Source organism: Carassius carassius, chromosome 34 (assembly GCF_963082965.1).
Source record: "Carassius carassius chromosome 34, fCarCar2.1, whole genome shotgun sequence".
Taxonomy (NCBI): domain Eukaryota; kingdom Metazoa; phylum Chordata; class Actinopteri; order Cypriniformes; family Cyprinidae; genus Carassius; species Carassius carassius.
In genome coordinates, this window is record NC_081788.1 from 28100502 (window position 1) to 28123426 (window position 22925).

The 22925-nt window shown below is 34.9% G+C and overlaps 1 protein-coding gene across 2 annotated transcripts; it reads left to right on the top strand.

Moving 5' to 3' along the window:
* Positions 1–3982: 3982 nt before the first annotated feature.
* LOC132114956 (clustered mitochondria protein homolog) lies at positions 3983–21258 on the top strand. Of its 2 annotated transcripts, none has more exons than XM_059523359.1 (26): positions 3983–4234; positions 6094–6203; positions 6384–6555; positions 8263–8394; positions 9305–9456; positions 9531–9685; positions 10391–10513; positions 10605–10737; positions 11836–11928; positions 12022–12710; positions 13980–14053; positions 14141–14245; positions 14531–14631; positions 15066–15218; positions 15301–15363; positions 15455–15690; positions 15778–15862; positions 16807–16960; positions 17035–17174; positions 18145–18225; positions 18317–18442; positions 18521–18630; positions 19607–19700; positions 19780–19905; positions 19989–20062; positions 20664–21258. In XM_059523359.1, exons 1-26 carry the CDS (start codon positions 4189–4191, stop codon positions 21070–21072), a joined length of 3936 nt encoding a protein of 1311 aa, XP_059379342.1. In that variant the 5' UTR covers positions 3983–4188; the 3' UTR covers positions 21073–21258. The 2 variants fall into 2 exon arrangements, with proteins under 2 accessions (XP_059379342.1, XP_059379341.1); XM_059523358.1 differs by having other exon boundaries at positions 3985–4234; positions 9302–9456.
* Positions 21259–22925: the final 1667 nt, after the last annotated feature.

Here is a 22925-nt window from a genome sequence, read left to right on the forward strand (position 1 = left end):
TTGTCTAGATGGCAAAAAACCTACTTCTCCAGTCTTCAGGCACACACAAACAATAGCCTTAACAGATATAGTGTTTGAGTAAAGAAAATGCTGTACACCCAATTCATGTGTCCACCAGACTGCTAAACTCTTTGGCTCTTTCAGTTGTTTGAATTGGGTGATACTTAAAAAATAAATCAAAATCCTTAGACTGTGGACGGGCAAAATAATCAAATGGAGTATCAAGAAGTATCAAGGCATTCACTGTCTCTATCATCTTTCCCTTAATCCCCCTCTTTCTCTCACTCTGCACATCGAGTTTCCCTGCAAAATGAAATAAGCAATATTCTATATTAATTATGCAGCCATCAATTGTATGTCCCATGATACAAACCTACATTTTTATAATTCATGACTGAAAACATTTTGTAACATGATTTTGATGTACCATTTACATGGTAATGCAATGTCTGATTTTAAAATGGGTTTTAAAGGATGAATTTTGAGATTTTATGTTTTCAAGTGATATATAACTTCTGATGATTTCTAAAATGTGATAGAGAAAAAGGCAACGAGGAAGTCTTTTTTTTTAAACAAAGGTCAAAACTCCTTTTGTAATGTAGATTTCTGAGGGTGCACTCTTGTCATAAATTAATCTATTACTTTTCCTACATAATTTTTAACAAAAAATATTGGTAAAATATATATTTGGGAGTCTTAGACCTTTCCAACGATATATAGTTTGTCAAGATTAGATTAGATTTGATTGTAATATAGTATAGTCAACGTAGGCGTCCCGTATACGGGACGGGGTGACAGTTAACAGGTTAAAGTTACAAAAGCTTTTTAATCAAGAGCAGTGAGTGTTTTCTTTGTTGTTGCTGTTCAATTTAATATAAAGACTGTCACTTTAAAATAATGCACTGATCCAGTGTTCATATTAGTATTGAACAAGAGTGAATGATTTGCCCAAGGTAATGTCTGGGAATCCAGAATGCGCATCCATCAACAGAAACATATATTAACTGAACCCTGTTTGTTTTACGTGTTAATATTACAGATGCTTTGTCTGATTTAAGCGCGTGCAGAACCGTGTGTGGAGAACCGAACGGTTTGGTTTTTTCAGTGAACCTTCCCATCCCTAGTAAATATAAATGTAATTCTGACCGACCTGCTTCCTGGCAAACATGGCTGGGATTTTGCAGCAACTTGCAGCGTCTGTGGCCAGGGCTTTTCTCATTTTTATACGTTCCCTCCCTGCTCCTCCTTTGTGTTTATGCTCCATTTTCTGCGAGATTTTCTAAGATAAAGCATGCTTCTGGATATAGCCAATTAGGCAGAGCTTCGCTGATGTTTGGTCATGTGGTGGTGTCGTTTTCGCTCCGCGATCGCCTGATCGTAGTATCATAAGTCCGTCAATTAATTTGCATTTGCATACCAGCCTGTTGCACGTCAGTCTGATCGACTGCACAGCGGCAGCCGGCAGGCCAGAGAGAATATTTATTGTTGGTTTCCTGTAGCTGTATCCCTTCTAGCTACAACCGTGAATATAACACATAATTAGGCTACTGTATTTGCAGTACTGTAAGGGTAGGTTTAGGGTTGTGGTAGGTGTAGACGTTAATAAACCATAACTTTACAGTAGCAATATTTCGTTGTTGAATTGTACTACCCACTGTTGTAGTGGGAGGTAGGAAAATCTGACAGCGTAGGACAAATCGACACAACAACGGGACTCTTTTGACACTAGAAACTGCACTGTAACACACTCATTTATTATTATCATTATTTTTATTTATTTTTTATTTTCAGCCGTACTAAACTTGGATTACTTTATCTTTTGTAGTTTAAATTTCAGAAGCTGATTTCATTTAAACTATTTTTATGACAAATTAATAAATGTTAAGGTAAATTGAATAATATCTGCAATCATATTGATAATTGGCCTTTAAAATACAACTAGTAATGCTCATCAGGACTAATCGTTTAAATATTTTAAAGAAATTATTTCATTTTGGTGATGAGGATTTTTTTTAAATGACAAATTATACACATAATTGTCATAATATATATATATATATATATATATATATATATATATATATATATATATATATATATATATATATATATATATATATACATATAATAATTAATTCTCCTAAAATAGGCTTTATGTAAGGGGGAAAATCCTTATCACCAAAATGATAGAAGCAAATTATGTCTATGTTTGATTAAAGCATCTGTCAAATGCGTGAATGTAAATGTAGATTTATGACTGGCAATCAAGGCTTTTCTGGCATAAAAAAAAATTATGATGTTCATCAAACCTTCATTTAGTTCTGTTTTACTATCTGCAGACACTATCACAAATCTTCAGGATACGCACGTAGTTTGTCTGCATTTGTGGTTTAAATGTGTTACTTAAGAGATCAATTTAAGGAGTAAGACGAGATCTCTTGAATATTTCTCGACTTGTCAAGTGAGTTTGTAACATGGGCTCCTCCCGCAAACAGAGAGAGACAGAAAGAGAGGATTGTTTCAGTCACTTCAGAGCTTTGTTATGTGAGGCCGGGGATACTGTCCACTCCGCTTTGATCTTCCAAGCTGTGACTTCTTTCACAACACTGCTCAAGCTGCTGGAGGATCAAAAAATCAGTGAAACGGCAGCAGCTGCTGGGATGTCTTATATGACTGAGGTGTGCATGAACGACTCAAACCGGCCAGCGCTGAATCACTGCTGGACTTATTCTGATTCTGTCACATTTCAGCACAGAAAGGTCCAGCAATGAGCGTTACTGCAGGACTGAATACTGAAAGACCCTGAAATCAAGTAAAAGAGCTGGATAGGTGTGTAAAGGATTGAGAAATCAGTACATCAGTTTCTCTCTCTCTCTCTCACACACACACACACACACAAGTACATGCACTTCTCTTTAAGTACTTACTTTTTTTTACTACCTGGTAATTTTGAGTCATCTAGAAGAGAATCATATTCCACAAACCCCTCCAAATTATGTTTTTAAATTCTTTTTTTTATGTGGAATCCAATTTTAGGATCATTAAGAAGCTATATATATATATATATATATATAAATTTATTTCAAATGGTTCTTATATATATATATATATATATATATATATATATATATATATATATATATATATATATATATATATATATATATACATATATATATATATATATATATACATACATATATATACATACATACATACATATATATACATACATATATATGTGTATTTTAGGTTTATATTTTGGTCCATTTTGTTTATAATTTAGTTCCAGTAAAACGTTTCTAAATTTTCATTCTATTTAATTTTCATTTTTACAAAATTTTCATGCCTATTAAAAAGTAATTTTTATGCCTATTTCTAGGTCCATTTGAGTTTTTTTTTGTTTTTTTTTCAGGTTACTTTAGTGGTTTAACCATTTTATTATTTATTTATAAATTCTTAGGTATATTTTTAGGTCCATTTAAATTTTTATTTCCAATTAATAATTTTAGTGCTTTAACCTAAACTTATTTCAGCTAGCTTCATGCAAAAATGTCATTGTTTTTATTTTTTTTACTTTTCATGTATTATTTATATTTTATTATATTTCAGCTTTATTTCAGGAATCAAAAATGTTTAAAATAATTTGTGGTCAATGAATAACCCTTATGTTTATCCTTTGAATGAAAATTTGGAGGTAAAATGCACTTAATTGCAATGAAAATAACTTTACACCACAAAAACTCATTCTGGCTTATTTTTTCTTTGTATTTTGTATATAATGTTATTTAATGCATGTATATGTTCATTGAGTGCTGTATGCATTTGATATAGTTGTTGAGTTTCTGTGTGTGTGTGTGTGTGTGTGTGTGTGTGTGTGTGTGCCGGATCCCTCCCTGCCCTGAAGGAAGTCAGAGGGGGAGGGTAACGCTCCCTGATCTCTCACAAAATGGAGTGAAGCGCCACGCCCAAACAAACATGCCTGCTGTGGGCTGAGCGAGAGAAAAAGAGAGAGCAAGTGGGAGGAGAGGAAGCCCTGCCAGCGCTGGAGGGAGTGGCCGGACGAGGGAATCACAAACTAAAAAGGCGTGCTGGGACAGTCACACCTGACACACTGCACAAAACGAGAAGAGTGTCCCGAATCAAAGAGAAAACCAGCAGCTACAGAGAGAAAAAACCAGAGGAGAAATGAAGGACACGGCCAAGAAAGGAAATGGAGAGAAGAGAACTATGGGTAAGAGTTGTACTGCTCTGATTCATTCCAGTCTGCTCCCTCTCTCAGCTTCTTCCTAATGCTTTCTCATTGCTTTGGATCAAGCTCTCTTTTGGTGTTTGTGTGAAAAGTTTCATGCCTACAGTGAGAAGCTGAACTCATGCACGCATTTTGTGCATTAAAACACGCTCGGCTTCTGAAGCTGATTCACTTCAGAACGGAACGTTCACTCTCTCTCTGCAAAACAAATACCAAACTTCACCTTTGACCTCCTGAGATATTTGTTCTCCCACTCCTGCCTTTCTGCTGATTCACTTCTGTGTTCTTTCAGGCACCATCAGATTTTTTTAAATCAAACTTTATTTTGCAAGTTCCCTGGAAATCTGCAGATCTTCCATAAGCTCGATCAAGATGCTGTTCCAAGAGTATTATCCAACATCTGACAAGTTACTAGAAGCCAGTTATCTTGAAATCGAGTGACAGGTCCACACAGACTTTGTGTTCAAAGAAAGATCAGATTTTCACAGAATCGAGATGCCTGTCATTTATAAAATTCTGCACATGCCCCAACAATACCATTTTTTTTGGATAAATGCATATGGGTCCGTTAATACTATAATCAAATTTCGACTGCGGATGAAATGTTGGTTTTCAAAAGGTTCAGCTTTATATTTGCTATGACCTATAAAAAGTATGCGTGACTCATAGCTAGAACAATAGTCTGAAGTACGACGATGCATCTCATCCTGAAAGCCGCCGTGTCACAATCAAGAGCTGTTTGAGTTTGTTTGAAATCTTGAGTTGTTGTTTTTTCCTCCTAAAGTCCGTACAGGTCTCAGAAATAGAAAGAGAAAGGATCTGCTCTGAGTGAGGGAGGTGGTGTATCAGTGCTTGTGACAGCCTCTCATCCAGCGCCTGTTATCCGCTCTCATTAGCCCGGGGGATGTTTGGAAGTTGTCTGGACAAGTTCATGCCGTATCAAGCCGAGTCTTGCTGTTATTAGAGATCTAAGACTTGCCTACAAATCCAACGAGAGAGACTCAAAGCTTCGGCTCTAATGGATTTTGGATGAAAATGTGTGTGAAGTTTTATATAATTTCACTCATATTCATCTGACTCACTATATCAGATGGTAATACTGTGGTACTTTGATAAACCCTTTACCAGTCAAACGTTTGGACACGTGAATGTATTAGGTTCTCATGATCCCATCAAATCTAATGCCAAATGCTTAAAATGAATTTTATAGAGTAATATAAATTGTGATTCTTTACAAAATCTTTATTTTTTACCTTACTGGCATTTCCACCCAAAATTGTTTACAATACTTAAATCAAAAAGAAAAGATAAAAACACAAAATAAAAAAAATCTCTGGCCTCTTTTTTTTATAATCATTTATTTTATTTTATTTTGTTTTAATTAACAATTTTGTTTCCCAAGCAATTGTCTTGTTTTAAAGAAGTTAAGATATTTATAATGTAAGATAAAACAAATTCTTCAGAAGATGTTTTTTTGCTTTTCTTTTTCCCACTGTGACAAAAGTTATTTTATTTTACCTTATACAAATAATAACTTTTAAAAAATGAGTATTTATACCTAGAATTGACTGTCACTGATTATAATGGTAGTACATGATCACCATAATCATGGCACTTTAAGGTACATTGTAATGCTTTGGCAGCATGCCCAAAAAAAATATGGTAATACCACGGTACTGTTGTGTAGTGGTTCTTATATGCAAAATCCTCTTTTTCAATTGCTTTCGTGACATTTTGACCGATTTCTCAACTCTCTTATGTAACTCCTGGTTTGGCTTGAAGCACATATTTGAGCTCAAACTGAAGAATCCACTCATATTTAACTCCCCTTCACTCTGCAGATGTCTCATGTTCAGCGAATGGGAAAGAAACGTCTGAAAGCAAAAAAGATGATGATGGGTCATTTCCAGTGAAGATTCAGGGTGCTGGTGTCGAACCCTTTGAGCTGCAGGTGAGCTTCCATCACAGTCTTGGCATGGTCTAACCTCACTTATACTAGTCCGGTTTGTCTTGATCAGCAATGCAAATGTTTTCAAATATATCTGTCAACAGAACATCAAAAGATGCAAAGCACGTGTCATCCTTTAATTTTAACACTCAGTCATCTTTGCTGATAATGTATTCTCTGCAGGTTCATGGATTCTGGCTGGTCCAGGATGCCATCATGACTGTTTTGGGCCGAGAGGAGGTGGTACCACGCACATCTATTGCTCTGGCCTTTTCAGGTGTGACCCTTGACCCCATGATGGAGCTCCAGGACATCAAGGGCTTCAAAGCTGGAGTCACTCTCCGTCTAGTGGAAGGTACACCGCAGGCAACTGCATTTCTAAAAGACTGCATCATATTAAACCTATTTTATACATGAGTATGAGGATATTTGGTGGGAAGTCCAGATAAAACTATATGTGTTTGGACTGTGGCTGTTGGTTTTTAGCTGGTTTTCCAACCTGGCTGAGCTGGAAAACTATCATGGACCATCTACCATGTTCCAGAATCCAGCTTGACCAATTAGAGCCAGTTTTAGGGTTTGGACAGCCACAGTAAAAACTGGAAATGGCAGGGAAATTGTGTGTGTTTTTTTTATTAGTCTGAAGAAGTCATTAAAATGAATAAAATTGTTTAAATCATCAAAGTTTCCATGGTGAATATATATTTTTATAATTCTAAAACAATTTATTGGCTAGATATTGCTCAGACTTACAGGTCAACTTGTTCACAAGTCATATATTCTATAAAATGTCTGATTTTTGTGTGAATCTATTTGAGATTTAATGAATCAGTTGAACTGGGTCACGGACCCATTCTTGAATCTGTCTGCATTTTTATGTATCCACTAACAGTGTTATTTATTAAAAAAAAATTTAAATGCTATAATTATACTATAATATACTATATATTAGTATTTCAGTCATATTTTAAATGAGATTTTTTTAACTTTCTTATATTTGAATTTTTCCCCCTTTAATCTTTAGGATTTTTTTAAAGATTTTAAAATGTTTTAGAGTGCACTTTTGTCATTTTATTTATTTTTTTCTTTTTTCAGTTTCGCTTTATTTGTTTTTTTAATTTCAGTTTTCGTTACTTATTTAGTAATGTGTTTCCGTTAACTGCCTAAGTCAACACGTCTAACTTTTGTTTAAGGATTTAAGTTTAAGTTCTTTTTGTTTAATTATATGAAATTAAATGAAAATGTTTTTTTTAATAGCTTTACTTTTAAATAACAAATCATGTAATGTGAATGTTCTTGCACGAGACTAAAAAAAATGAGTTGAAAGCGTACAGAGCCGTGAAAGAGATACTGTTTCTCAAGCACTTTCTGCGAGCGCGATTCGAAATATGGACACATGCGTTACATTAATTCATTCATAACCACTCATACCCCCATATGCCCCGTTTTGTGTAGGGCCTCCAGAAGTCTAGGATCGGCACTGATTAACCATAACAACTCTGATCCAATACTTCAGTACCTTCATTCAATGATCATAAACCACTGGAAAATTCATGGAAATTCACTTGCTTAGAAAGTGTGGGAACCTTGTGGTTTTTGCTGCTCCAAGCTGATAAGCCAGACCATTCGGCTGACAGTCCATCTTCACCAGTTCCTCTGATCCAAAACCAGTCTGACCACCTTAAGTGAGAATGACCAGCTGGTATCTGGTTTGTTGCGAGTCCAAGGTGATTTACCAACCTAGCCAGGTTGGGCTGGTCAACCAACTCGCATCAGCTAGAAACCAACCATCCTGCTTTGAGATGCAGCAACATTAGTGATAATTTCCACAGGGATCAGTGGGGGGTTTTTGCTCTACTGGTTTTGTAACTTTTTGATTTCATTGCAAGCCAGTGGATGAATCTTGTCTCTCTGTTAAGTGAGTCACATGGCACTCATTATAAGCAGTGTGGGAAAATAAATGATAGAATAGAAGATGTTATTGCTCACTGGATAAATCATAGTTTTACAAGATGAGACGCTTTAAAGTTCAGCAGATCAAGTGTTCTTGTGTGTGTTGTAGAGCCGTACTCGCCTCGTTTGGCACAGGCTCATCTGGCACGTGTGCAGGAGATGCTGAAAGCTATCGGGCCCCAAGACGCCTTGATGGAGGGCCGATCCCCCGCTGTACTGAACACACTCACACAAACGTCAGGTAAGAAATACACTCCAGTACATTTAGTTGATAGATATAATTAATATTGTGTGTAACTCAAATTTCTACATAATTATTATTATTTTTTTTATAGTAGTAATGAAATTGGCTTGATAACTTTGAAACCTGACCAGTGGATTTCTAGTTCCCAGCATGCTTTGCATAGGAATATTATAAATATTTATTAATTATTATTCTTTTTTTTTTTTACATATTTTAAATTTTTTTATATTTTCAGTTTTCATTTTTATTTTAGTTTGTTTTAATAATCATATTGTTACTTGCTTTTGTCATTTGTCATATTTCTTCTTTAACTTTTAATTTTAGTAATTTTAGTACTAAACTTAATTAATTTAGAGGCCAATGCAACATTTCTATTTATGTTTTTCTTTCAATATTTTCTAATATTTTTTTCATTTTAATTACAGAAAAAAATAGTAGTTTTACTCTAAGTTAACAGTAAAAACTCTGATCCAATATCTTAATAACTTTATTTTTTATATTTTCAGTTTTCATTTTAATTTAAGTTTGTTTTAATAACTTTATATGCTTTTGTCATCTGTCATATTTCTATTTAACTTTAATGTAAGTGTTAGTTTTGGTTATTGTAGTTCTTCAAGTTTTGTCACTTAACAAAGGCAACACTTCTAATTTTCATTTAGGGTTTTTAAGTTTTTCATCTAATATTGTATATTATTTCAGCTCTATTTAAATTACAGAAAAATATTTATAATAGTTTAGGTTTTAGTTAATGGTAACATCACTGTTCCAGTATCTTGATAAGTTTCTGTCTTTGTGCACAAATGTTGTCGTAGAATACATAAAAGTGCTTTTACTCAGTATTGCATTAATTCTTTTTTAAGCTCATGGCAATGAGACTCTCTAATTGTGTTTATGTGTGTACTAGAAGCCCCTCCCACTCTGCACACATCAAAAAACAAACGAGCCAATAGTAAGACAGAGCAGTCTGGTGAAGCCCCACCCCCTCCTGCCTACATTCTGCCTGGAGTTTCTGAAATTCCTCCGTTGATGACCCTACTGCCCACCATCACACACAGTGAAGTATGTCAAATACACACAAATAAACCTTTAGGCATTTGCCTTTGTTTTTCATTCTCAATCTGCTTCTCCTATAGGCTCCCAGTTACCTGCTCGACCTGTCACTCAGCTGTTGGAACCCTCCCCCAGGTTTCCGGAAGCTGCAAGGTGACTTCATGTACATCAGTGTCCACACTCTGGAGGGCAAGCATTGTGACATCACTTCCTGCCCACGTGGATTTTACCTGAACAGGTAAGACTCTCTGAATTACTAAATTCAGAAGCACTTACTCCAGTACTTCTCTTGTTCAGTGTGACAAATGAACTGGAAATAGTTTTCGATATCTGTTTCTTGACTCACTATTTAATTGCATTAAAACTAACAATGTACACAACACTGGAATAAAAAAAGCAAAATAACTATTCATTTTTAAGATGAATTAAGGTCATGCGACAAAAATGTAGCTTGCTACTGTCTAAAATGTTGATAATTTCATTTTGCATTCACATATTATTTCTTAAATATACTTGACATTACTCAATATATACATAGATTTTTGCATAAAGAAAATTAAGTCTTATTTAAACACACACACACACACACACACACATATATATATATATATATATATATATATATGAATGATGTATTTCGTTTGTGGTGATTAATAAAAAAATATATTTCAATATATTTCAATAACTGTATTGCAGTATTTTTTTGTTACTTTGTTTTTTAATGTACTGTATTGCAGTTGTGAGAATGAAAAAAGTAAATAAAAAAAGAAAAACATCTGGATACATTACAGTAATGAGAACTTTTTGTTGCATATTATTTGTGCAAAATCATTTTATTCGTAATTTATCTTTTCATTTTCTTCACATTTTTCTTTTTTTGGAGTAACAGACTGTTTTTGGCATGTTAGATTCACAGAATGATAGGTGTTTTTTTGTGTTTCAGGTCAACTCTCGAAATGTTTGACCCTCGTCCTGCTCAGTCGACTCCAGTGTGCCACTGTCTGACCGACTTGCTGTCTCACATCAGCCCACAGTTCAAGCACAACCTGAGCACACTGCGGCACAGGTGACCCTCACACACACACACACACACACACACACACACATACTCTCACATCTCTCTCAGTATAGTTGATTGAGCGTCTCTGTCCACTCAGGCCGTCTCTGCCGACTGAGGAGACACTGTCCACTCCGTACCGCACAGTCAGCTGGCTGGGCATCTCCTCACTTCACTCACACAAGCCCAGCTTCAGCAGCCGGCTGGGTCTGGACCAGGACCTCAATGTGCAGGTACACACACCTGTTTCAGTGCTCTAACTCAAAGATCTTTATTGACATGACTGTGTGACATATATTATTGCAATGAAGCATATAAATGCATCAATATCAGCAGTAAAAAAAAACTGTAGTAATGAAAATAATCTAAAATAAATGGTTGACTGTTTAATGTAAGTATTTATTTAAATCAATTTAAATTCAATCAATAATATATATTTTTAAATAAATTAAATAAAAGTATATTATAAAAATAATTAAAAATGTACAATTTTTGTAAATTATATTACATTCAGCCATAATGTCATAATTAAAGAAACAAAAACTTAATTGTGCTAAAATAGGTTTGAAATTGAATTTAAAAAAATATTACTATTATTTTGATCATTGAGTGATTATTAGTGTTTTTATGAGATTCACTCATATCTATCTATCTATATATATATATATATATATATATATATATCTCAATGTTAATATTTAAAGAAATACATAAAATAAGTAAATTATATTAACATCAACAATTTTACTGTATTACAGTCAAAATCACTATTAAGAAAAAAACCCTCAAAAGTAAAACCTATGAATGCACTACTGTAATGAGAATTTTTATGGGAAAATGTGCATAATGTCACAATGCAAAGAAAACAAATCTTAAGGTTTGAGGAGGAGAGAAGTATTGGGTTGTTTTCATGAGATTCACTCGTGTAATTAATGAAAATAATATAATAATAAAAAAAATACTTAATATTAAATATTATAAATTAATATTAACATTTACCAAAATTAAATACATTATATTAACACCAGCAAGATATTTGATATACTTATAATCACATAACTTCTGTTCTATTTTTGATAGAGAAGTACTTGATAAGGGTGAAAGGGTTTTCTAAAACAAAAATTGCATTTTTATCTTGGTATTTGTAGCGTTGAAGGAGATGTTTCTCAGTTTCTCTCAGATTGTGTCTCTGGACCTGTCTGTTATTCTCTGCAAGTGCTTTTGTCCACCTGTGTGTGTGTGTGTGCGTGTGTGTGTGTGTGTGTGTGTGTGTGTGTGTGTGTGTGTGTGTGTGTGTGTGTGTCATTTACATGTTCTGTTTTGTGTTTTAGGCTCCTGACTGGAATAAGGAGCTTCAAACAGCCAGAGATCTTCCTCAGAGGAGTCTGGAGGAGAGACTTCAGCGGGACCGAGCGTTACTGCAGGTCTGAGGCTGAGATATCCACAGACTTCTGCTGTTTCCATATGAAGCTCATTATTACAACTACAGACTAAACTAAACCCTTACCCTTCCGCAGGTGAACAGTGCTTTTGTGTGGGCTGTTGCTCAGGCAGCAGAGAAGGTGATGGATGGCTTTGTCGACTCAATCAGCGGTTCTCACGGGGACCCGGTGTTCTTATGTGGTGGTGTGTTCATGAGTAAGGCGACATACGGAGACCAGTTGCTGGGAGGAGAACGGAGTAACAGAGCCGCACAACGCCTCGAGCTGCAATGTGTTCAGGCTTACAGCGACCTGGATGGAGACCTCCAAAACCTGCACACCATCCCCACCGCCCTGGCCGACTACCGCGGCGTTCGGCTGTCCGCGCAGGGCCTGGCCCCAGGTATTCAGGGCTCCGAACAGGCCGAGGTTCCCAGTGGTCTTTTATACGGCTACAGTGCAGGGCCATTGGAAAATCCATCGAGACGGAAACTCCTACAGCTGCTGGCTCTTTCCGCAAAGGCTCTTTCTCTGCAAAGACATGCGGTTCTGGGGCCAACTGGGCATCAGTTGCCCCTCTTCACCTCTATAGATGCCCAGGGGATTCTGGGGGCCGATGGTCGGTATTACCTGCTGGATGTGTATCGTACTATGCCTGCTGATACTAACTTCCTGGTAGAGGATGGAGAAGAAGGAGCAGAAACGGAAGGAAGTTTTCCCAGACGGTACCCTCATGCTTTGTGTCGATTACGGCCGGAGCTAGTGAAGGCGTTTATTCAACACAAGTGAGTATTGACAGGTTTCCCAAGTGCTTTCATTGGTTGTTCAAACAGATAGCCCCGCCCCCTAATTTGCATAATTGGTTGAGCCGGTATTTGTTTGTAGGAATGCTACAACAAGATATTTAGTGACTTTCTAGCTGTGTTGTTATTGTTAACTGAAACCATTTTTTGTTGTTGTAGTTGATTGAAATAAAACTGAAATAAAATATCAACATTTCTAATTTTTGTTTAGTTCAATTTGACGCACTAAAATTACTAACTGGAAATAAATGAAAACAAAAAGTGAACTAAAACTAAAACTGAAATAAAAAGAAACTAAACCTGAATAATAATATTTAAAATAGACAAAAATGAATACAAAAAAAAACAAACTGAAAAAAAATTGTGCTGTCAAACGATTAATTGCACCCAAAATAAAAGATTTTGTTTACATAATTTATGTGTTTATACTGTGTATATTTATTATGTATATTTAAATACAAGCACATGCATGTTTATATTTCAGAAAAAAAGTTAATATATTAAATATAAGAATATAAATGTAACTGTAAATATTTTCTAACTATATACTGTATGTGTGTATTAATGTATACATCATAAATATACACAGAACACATACATATAAACAATAATATAAAAAAATCATATATAATATAAACAAGAACTTTAATTTCGGATGTGATTAATCGCGATTAATTATTTGACAGCACTAATAAAAATAAAAGCTCATTCAAAATATTAATAAAAACTATAATAATATATAAATGATACTAAAATAACACTGCTTTCTGTTTTGACAATGAATCAGTTTTCATGTTGTTAAAATTCAATATTTAGAAAAATTATTTGTATATTATTTGATTGCACATTCAGCACAGTTGAGTTTTGACAGGTTTCCCAAATCTTTCCATTGGTCGATTAAACTGATAGCCCCGCCCCACAATCACACCATTGGTAGAGCCACTGTTGCCTTGTTTAGGTGTTCAAACAAAATATTATTGCAAAATAGTATTACAAAAAAAAGTATTTGTATGTAAGTTGCAGCAGTGCAAAATGCATTGAGTTGCATGTCATGAGCAAGCAACAATTATTAAAGCATGAATCAAGCACACAGAAAGTCTTTTCTTTTTTCCCACACAGTCTCATTATGTATATGTATAATTCTGCATATTAAATTGGGATACAAGAAAGCATTCATTTACTTAGACACTTTAATTTTAGATGTTATGTTTGCTTACCTGTACATGAACATGATGTGTCTTGATGTTTCAGACATGCCGAGTTCTCACAGCGAGTGAAGGCTCACATGGAGGAGAACGGAGGGCTGGAAGAGTGCATGAAATCTGGTGAGAAGTGTTCATTTTCTGTCGTGGGATGCTGAGATGAATTTGTTTAACAGGAATAATCATATGTGTTTATTTGTGTGTTGTCAGCTGATTCTCGGAACATAGACGCAGTAAGAAAAGCTTGCAAAGATGTCGGATCCGTCAGTGACATCATCTTTGAGATGCGTTTCAACCCTAATGTCTTCTCCCAAGGTCAGGAAAATACTTATACCTATCTGTCATGATGCATACCGGGATTGACTTTTCTGTGTAGCATATATTGATTTAAGATTTAGCATTAGGCTCAAAAGCCAAAGTAATATTCCTGGTTGATGCATTACAAGCCATCACTAGATTTCGGAACAGAGCTAATATCATCACATCCATCTTGAACAGAACACATTACGTTTGGCTTCTTTAGAGCTATACATGAGAGTTTTTTCATGATTAGAGATTTTGTTTGAGACCTTAAATATTATTTTGGGTGTCTTGGGGTAGGTGTGGAGTTTCCTAGCTCAGAAAGTGACGCTGTGGAGCTGCAGAAGAGATTATTGAAGGAAGCAGCGTGTTTTATCATAAACGACCGGATACCGGAATTTGTGAGTGTATTTTGTGTTTTTATCCACTACTGCTCAAAAGTTTGGTCTACTGGAGAACAATTTTTTTTTTTTTTAACTTGAAAGGATGCATTAAATTGATCAAAAGTGACTGTTAAATTAAGAATATATCTATTCATCAAATAATCTTTAAAAAATGTATTACGGTTTCCATAAAAATATGAATCACCACAACTGTTTTCAACATTAATAATAATGAGAAGAAATGTTTCTTGAGCAGCAAATCAGCATATCAGAATGATTTCTGAAGATCATGTGACACTGAAGACTGAAGAAAATTCAGCTTTGATCACAGCAATAAATGACATTTTAAAACATCAAAATAGGAAACAGTTATATTTATATAAATTTATATATATAATATTTCACATTATTAATGTTTTTACTATTTTGATCAAACAAATGTGTGCTTTCAGATGAACGACTGCATTCATGGTGCTGACATACCAATGGACGGTGCTTCTTTACGACGAGCCCTCCATCAGAAAGGCATAAACCTGCGTTATCTAGGTCACCTGATCTCGTCCATCAACCAATCAGATCGCAAACACCAACTGCGACACATCACGGTGGGAACATGATTTTAAAATGCATTAAATCAGGGGAGATTTTAGGTTTGAGAAGCATTCGAATAGTATCTCACTGTTTCAGAGGTTGGCGTTTGCGGAGATTGTAGTGCGCTGTGCACAGCGGTTCTTCAGTGGCTACATTCAGGTATTTCTTTTCATGTAGTTAATCTGTTAAGATGTTATTTATGAAGGAATTATTCTTTCAAAAAAATGAAATTGTCTTCTGTGTCGTTTAGGGAGTGGAAACATCTAACCTGTCAGCAGCAGCGAGTCATTTCCTCTGCTGCTTACTGGTTCCTAACTTCAGTTCTGCATCAAATGGGGAGGAGTCTAAGAAGCGCTCCAGGAGGCGTGGCCGTGGAGGGGGCGGGGCTCCCGACAGCACGTCATGGACTGCACTCAGCGGGAATGAACTGTGGAGTCTGATCTGTCAGGATGCTGAAGAAACATACAGACTTAAAGAAGGTCTAGGGTGAGCCAAGATCATCCGTTTCAAATACTTTAACCCTTACTTGTGTCCGGTACACCCTGCGGCTTCATAAAGGGATATGTTTTACAGGTCAAACGTGGATCATTTAGTAGAGCAGTACGGACTCCAGAAGATATCCCTGTTGAGAGAGATGTGCTTGAAGACTGGCATTCAGGTATTGTGTTGAACCGAACAATGGATAAACTTTAAAGAACATACTAGAATATTACTATTTCTGCAATCTGGTTTGTCTTGAAGGAACTTTATATAAGGTAGGCTGATTTAGCAGGTTAATCTCTTAGGTTTATATGTAAAAAAAATTAGAAACACAAAGCCATATGTATGTAATTTATAGCTTTTGACTAACGACTATTTTGCTTTGGTATTTTAATTGTTTTTTTATTGCCAAGGCGTCATGAAAAAAATATATTTATCAACAAAGAACAAATGTACAGACTTATTTTAATACATATAACTAGGAATAAAAGGCACCAATTAAAACAGAAAATATGAAATAAGTAATAACGATAATTTAAATAAAATATGACATCTGCTAAATAAATTGAATTCTTTCACAAAATATATTGGAAAAAGCATGTTTGATCAGAGTCAGTAAGATTTATTTTTAATAAATTAATACTTTTATTATTATACAAAAGTGACAGTTGAGACATTAATAAATAATTTAGAATTTTATGTTTATCTAAGAATCCTAAAAAATTGAATGCATCAGTTTCCACAAAAAAGCACAACTGTTTTAAGCACTGAAAATTATCAGAAATGTTTCTTGATTGGCAAATCGGTATTAGAAGGGTTTCTGAAGATAATGTGACACTGAAGACTGGAGTAAGGATGCTGAAAATTCAGCTTTGATTATAGAAATAAATAAATTTTAAAATGTATCCAAATTCAACAGAGTTATTTTAAATAGCAATAATATTTTGCAATATTTACTCTATTTTTGATCAAATAAATTCAGCCTTGGTGAGCAAGAAGGGTAGTCTTTCCTTGATAGCGTTTGTGAGGATCTTTGTTAATATCTTGTAGGGTGTTTGAGGGTGCTGTGTAATAGTCATAGAGAAACTCTTTCTCATCAGTGTGTTTGTGAATGTCCCACAGCTCCGCCTCAGAGAATACATTCTTGACAACCGTAACAAAGCGGCCATCAATCCTGACGACGTGCTTAACATCCTCCCCGTCATCAAGCACATAAGCATGACAACCAGCGACGCCACACGGATGTTCAGCGCGGCTCAGAACAGTCTTCAGAAAGGTATTCACGACGAGCCAGTGTGCAGTAACTGAGTCACGTGTGGACAGCCTCGCCTGACCGTGTTTTCACCGTAGGGTTACTGGAGCAGGCGTACGAGCAGCTGAAAGAAGCGGCGTACATCTTCGGCCGTGTGTGTGATGATCTTCACCCTGAAGCCTGCCGTTGTCTCAGTCTGCTGGCCAGAGTGGCCTATGTACAGGGTCATCCTGCTGAGGTGTGTTTGTGTGGGAATTAAAAGAAAACTTTTTGTATAATAGGACCTTTAGGTCATTGTCAACATTTTTAATGTCATTAAAGATCAAAATGACTTTAAACCAATGTGTTCTTAAAAAGAAATTGAGATTTATACAGCATCTGAAAGCCGACTAAATAAGCTTTCCATTGATGTATGGTTTATTAGAATCTGACAATATTTACCAAGATGCAACTGTATGAAAATCTAAAAAAGTGCAAAAAAATCTAAATACTGATAAAATCACCTTTAAAGTTTTCCAAATGAATTCTTAGCAATGCATATTACTAATCGGATATTAAGTTTTTAGGTAGCACTTAAGAATAATGGTCCATCAGTTAATGTTAGTTAAATCATTATTTAACATGAACAAACACTGAACAATGCATTTAATACTCTATTTATTCATCTTTGTTCATGTTAGTTAATGAAAATACAGATATTCATTGTTAGTTCATGCTAATTCACAGTGCATTAACTAATGTTAACAAGCACAACTTTTGATTTGAATAATGCGTTAGTAAATGTTGAAATTAACATCAACTAAGATTAATAAATGCTGTAGAAAGATTGTGATCTGTGATCTGGCTTAGATCATGTTAACTAAAGTAGTTAACTAACATTAACTAATGGACCATTATTCTAAGGTGTTACCAGTTTTTATATATTTACAGTTGGAAATTTCCAAATATCTTTATGGAACATGATCTTTACTTAATATCCTAATGATTTTTGGCATAAAAGAAAAATCTATAATTTTGACCCATACAATGTCTTTTGGGCTATTGCCACAAATATCCCCCAGAGACTTAAGACTGCTTTTGTGCTCCAGGGTCAAAGAGTTCTGATACTAGAAAGAACATTTGTTCAACATTCCAGAATGTTAGCTAAAGTTCTAAGACTGTTCCCTGTTGGTTTGTCATGTGCTCAGTGTCTCTCTCGTGTCCTGTAGGCTCGTAGCGTGCAGCTGAGGGTCGTGGTCATCAGCGAAAGGGTTCTAGGTTTCGATCATCCCAACACCATTCAGCAATACGTGAGTCGCGCTCTCACAAAACCAAACAGACCTACTTTTTAAAATGCACAGCGATCTTCATTATCTGATGCAATTACTTCTTTTGTTCCAGGTGTTGTTGGCAGTGTATCTGTTGGCTGGAGGCGAAACCGCTCTGGCTCAGCGCTGCCTATATCGTGCCAAAGTTCTCCTGCTGACGGTTCACGGAGCAGATCATCCTTACACTGCAGTCATTGATGTAAACATCGTCAAACATGATCAAGTTATCACTGATCCCAAATAGAAATATCAGTTTGAATCTCTTTTTCTCCATCAGGCTTCTCTGGGCTTGTTTCTTCAGGGAGAGCAGTCATTACAGTATCTACAGAGCGCACTGAAACTCAACAGCTCTTTCAGAGGAGACGCAGACCTGACCACAGCTCTGATGTAAGCCAAGATGCTTTCATCATAAAAAGAAAATAGAGGGAGCTGTATAGTAATCATACAAGAACCTGCTCAGATGCCACGAGCGCTAAGGCTCTGCTCCAAACCCTAGTAGGCTGCTTATATAGACGACTTTTAATCGTCAAAGAAGCACGCTCAACATCCAATTCCAAAATGATACAACCTTCTAAGATAGCATATTTTGCTCAAAAAAATGCAGGATCACATATATACTTCATGCATAAGAAAATCTCATAATGCGCTGCTATGAGCACCGTAAAAAAAATAACACTCCTCTTAAATGATGAAGAAAACAACTGGGAAATTGAAAATTAGAATAGAAATGGCCTTTTTTAAAGCAATATTTGTGCACTGTGTAGTCTTTTTTTTTTGTGTGTGTGTGTGTGTATTGTGTAATTTTTTTCATGACATAATATTAGTACACCAACCGATTGCAAACAATAAAACCGTAAAAAAAAATACTCAAAAATACTACTACTAACAATGGAAAATTAATAAAAAGTTCGGTGACATGATAAAAAAATTTTTTACCGGTCATGAAACTCTTTTTGCAAAAACATGCTGTTAATACTACTGCTACAATAACTTAGCATATTTACAATGTTTTAAATTTGTCCCGTTGGTGCTTTAACCCTCAGTTTAACCTATTAATTATAGTCTTCAAACATTACAGTATAATTGCATAAACTATACATTATATTCTCTAATTTTAAGCTAAAAAAATTGATCAATTACTAGAACAGTCCAAGAAAAAAAACAAAGTCGCCACTCATGAAGAACGTATTAGTTTAGTCAGCTTATAAGGTTCAGTTTTGGTGACTTTAAAGGTGACTGAGTATTTTGACACTGAGGCAGCTCATCATTTGGATCAGAGCCAAAGTAATCAAACTCATTTAAACGTATAATTATATTACCTGTCTGTTAACGTTGCTAGAGGTCATTTTGGATATTTTGGCAGGCACCATCTGCTGGCTCAGAGACTGTGTGTGGCTGGAGACTACAGAGGAGGCATGAATCATGAAAAAGAAGCTCACAGCATCTACCAGAGCAAGGTCAGATTTAGTGTTCATCCGTTGAATTTGTGCCTTGAATAAATGATCGTGTTCTGAGGGTGTTTTTGTGGTGCAACAGTACGGAGAAGATCATCCTCAAACCAAATGCAGCTCTGATTTCCTGAGGAACATTACCCAGCAGGCCGTGCGTGTAGAACGGTCCATTCGTCAGGGAGGCGTGGAGCTTTGTGAGGCACTGCCTGAGGTAAGCACAGCTTGAAACGGCTGTTTAATAGAGCCCAGATGAGAAGACTTGAAGGTTTGTGTTGAACATGAGCTGTGTTTTAGGGTTTGGTTCCCTCTCAGGACACCACGCTGGAGCAGCTCGCTCTGGTCAATGGCATACTGAAGACTTCATACAGGTAAGAGACTTTCAGGATTGTGTATATATATATATATATATATATATATATATATATATATATATATATATATATATATATATAAATAAACAAACTCAAGTATTTATAAAATATAATGTTTGAAAAATGCAAAATGCAATTGCAATATATATAATACACACACACATACATTTCTCATTTCATTATTTATATATATATATATATATATATATATATATATATATATATATATATATATATATATATACACACACATATTTTTTACACATAAAAATATATAAAAAAATATTATTTCTGCATTGTGGTAATCACAATTTGGAATGGAATTATTATTTTTTATATAACATTTTCAATCATTTATTCAAATTAAATTGTTGCCTGTTAGTGGGTGTTATTACTATTATTATTTATTATAATTACATTTTGAAAGAGTTCATAAGGCTAAATAAAAAATAAATAAACAACAAGAAAACATCTGGGGAGGCGTCAATTTTGTGAATGATTTGCGTTCAGTTTTTGCAGAATTTTAGGTTCTGATTCTGTATATTGTGCATGTTTAACTGATGGAAACAGATGAATAACTCACTTGTTTTTGCTTAAGCACAAGAATGATGGAGTTCAAAGAGAAGCTGAAAGAGAGGAAAGCAGCGGAAGAGGCTGAAAAGGCTAAACTGGGGAACTCTGAATCCACCAGTCAGGTTACTGAGGAGGACACAGACACAAATGCAGAAAGTCAGTCATCAGAAACCAATGCTTGTGAGAAATCAGACCACTCAAACATGAATGGCCAGATCGAGTCCCATCAGCATAATGGAAACTGTGCCACAAAAAACGAAAGTGAGGGGGAGGAGCAACCATCAAACAGCACTAACAGTGTCTCTACTGAGAGCCAATCAAAATCAAGTAATGTTATGATGTTAGTAAATGAAGCAGAGTCAGAATCAGCAGTGGTGAATGGGAAAGAGTGTGTTGTGAAGGATGAATCTGAGAAACAGGTTGAGACGGAGTGAGATAGATCCAGTTTGACACATGACTGTACGACCATATCAAACCAGTGCCTTCACTAACAGCACGAGAGAGAAGATGAAGCCAAATGACATCTCTTGAAGACAAAGTTTTGAAGTCATTCAAATGTTTGAATGAATAGTGTTATTTCTGTGAGTGAACCTTGGTTATGCAACTGTCATACTTTTGTACTTTTTTTGTGGCAGATTTCCATAAAAAAATAAAAATAAAATTATGAGACATGAACTGACTTTTTTTTCCCCAATTCTGAGTTTTTCTTCGAATTCTGAGTTTACGTCTCAATTTTTATTTATTTTTTGCTTTCTGCCACATAATTAAAAATAAAAATGGTAATTGCAACTTTTTAATGTCACAATTCAGTTTTTTTTCTTGCCATTGCTAGTTTATAACTATTTTAAACTATATTTTTTTAATTAACATCTCATAATTCTGCATTTAAATCTTGCAGTTATCTTTTTTTTAATCCTGTGGCAAAAAATGAGCTTTCCTTACTTTCCAGTTATATTTTCCAAAAATACACAACCTTAAAGTCCCAAGAAAACAAGACTCCTATTTAAAAAAAACTGAATTTTTATTATATGAATAAAAAAAAAATACATATATAAACACAACGAGTGAAACATTTTGATAAATTTCTCAGAAAGAGATCTTAAAATATATCAATTTTTTAACTCAAGTAAATGCATCCTGATTTATGATTATTCAGAATTTATTTGCACTTGAAAGCAAGACAAAAATACTGGATGAAGAGCATTAAAAATCAATAATTATTATTGAATCACCAATATTAATAATAAGTGACTTAACTCCTATGCATCAGTATTATTCATTCATGGTACAGTGTTTACACTGATTATCATATAATATGCCTTCTAATAATTGCTTCTCCTGTTCCACTGTGTGTCGTGGAGAGAGCGCAGTGTGGACAGATGTGAGATATCCATCAACTTCCCAAACAGCAGCGTGATATTTCAGTTTCACTGCAGACACAGTTAGTTCATTTGCATGTGAAGAACATAGTGAAACTGGTAGTGCATTGACTCTCTTCTGATATGATGAGATGCTACAAATCATTTCCATATTGCATAATTCATCACAACTTGCCACATTTATTATTATCAATATTCTGGCACTTACATGCTTTATAGGAATAAAAAAGACCTATAACTTTGGGTATCAGGAATCTGAAGCATTAAGACTGGTTTTGTGGTCCAGGGTCACAAATAATTCATCATGACTTTTTCTGAAACTCTTAGTGGAATTATTTCAATTGTGTTAACATAATAAATAGTTATTGGTTGTGTCTCAAAACCTAGTGAGCTGCCCTATTAGATTAGTTGGAAAATACTTCTAATCTTAGGCAATTTTAATTTCAGCAATTATGAATGCATTATTAAAATCAAATGTTGTATCTGTTAATACTATAAAAGACCTGAGCTAACATAAACTAACAATGAACAGTTTTTTATGAACTAATGGTAACAACAATTAATAAATACTGTAACATTTAGTTTTCATTGTTAGTTAATGCATTAACTAATGTTAATTATTGAGACCTTTCATTTTTAGTAGGACAGTCCAACTTATACGCTAAGGTAAAGCGGGTTTTGTTTCTAGGTGACATTGCGGTGCATTTCCCGGTTTCACAAGATGAGGTCACTCTTTCCATTTCCTCTTTTAAAGTAACCTTGAAGACCTTTTGTGAAGAAGAAAATAGTAACGAAGAGTTTATAATAGTTCACTAGCATGTAATATTTTAACGAGTATGTGAACATGTTTTCTCTAGGCATCAAATATTTCATATACATATATAATTTTAATAGCAACCTTCCAACTC

Coding starts and splice junctions, on each gene's coding strand:
- LOC132114956 (XM_059523358.1), top strand. CDS start 4,189: ATGAAGGACACGGCCAAGAAAGGAAATGGAGAGAAGAGAACTATGG. Junction 14,054..14,140: donor GGAAGAGTGCATGAAATCTG/GTGAGAAGTGTT, acceptor GTGTGTTGTCAG/CTGATTCTCGGAACATAGAC. Junction 19,701..19,779: donor ACAGCATCTACCAGAGCAAG/GTCAGATTTAGT, acceptor GTGGTGCAACAG/TACGGAGAAGATCATCCTCA.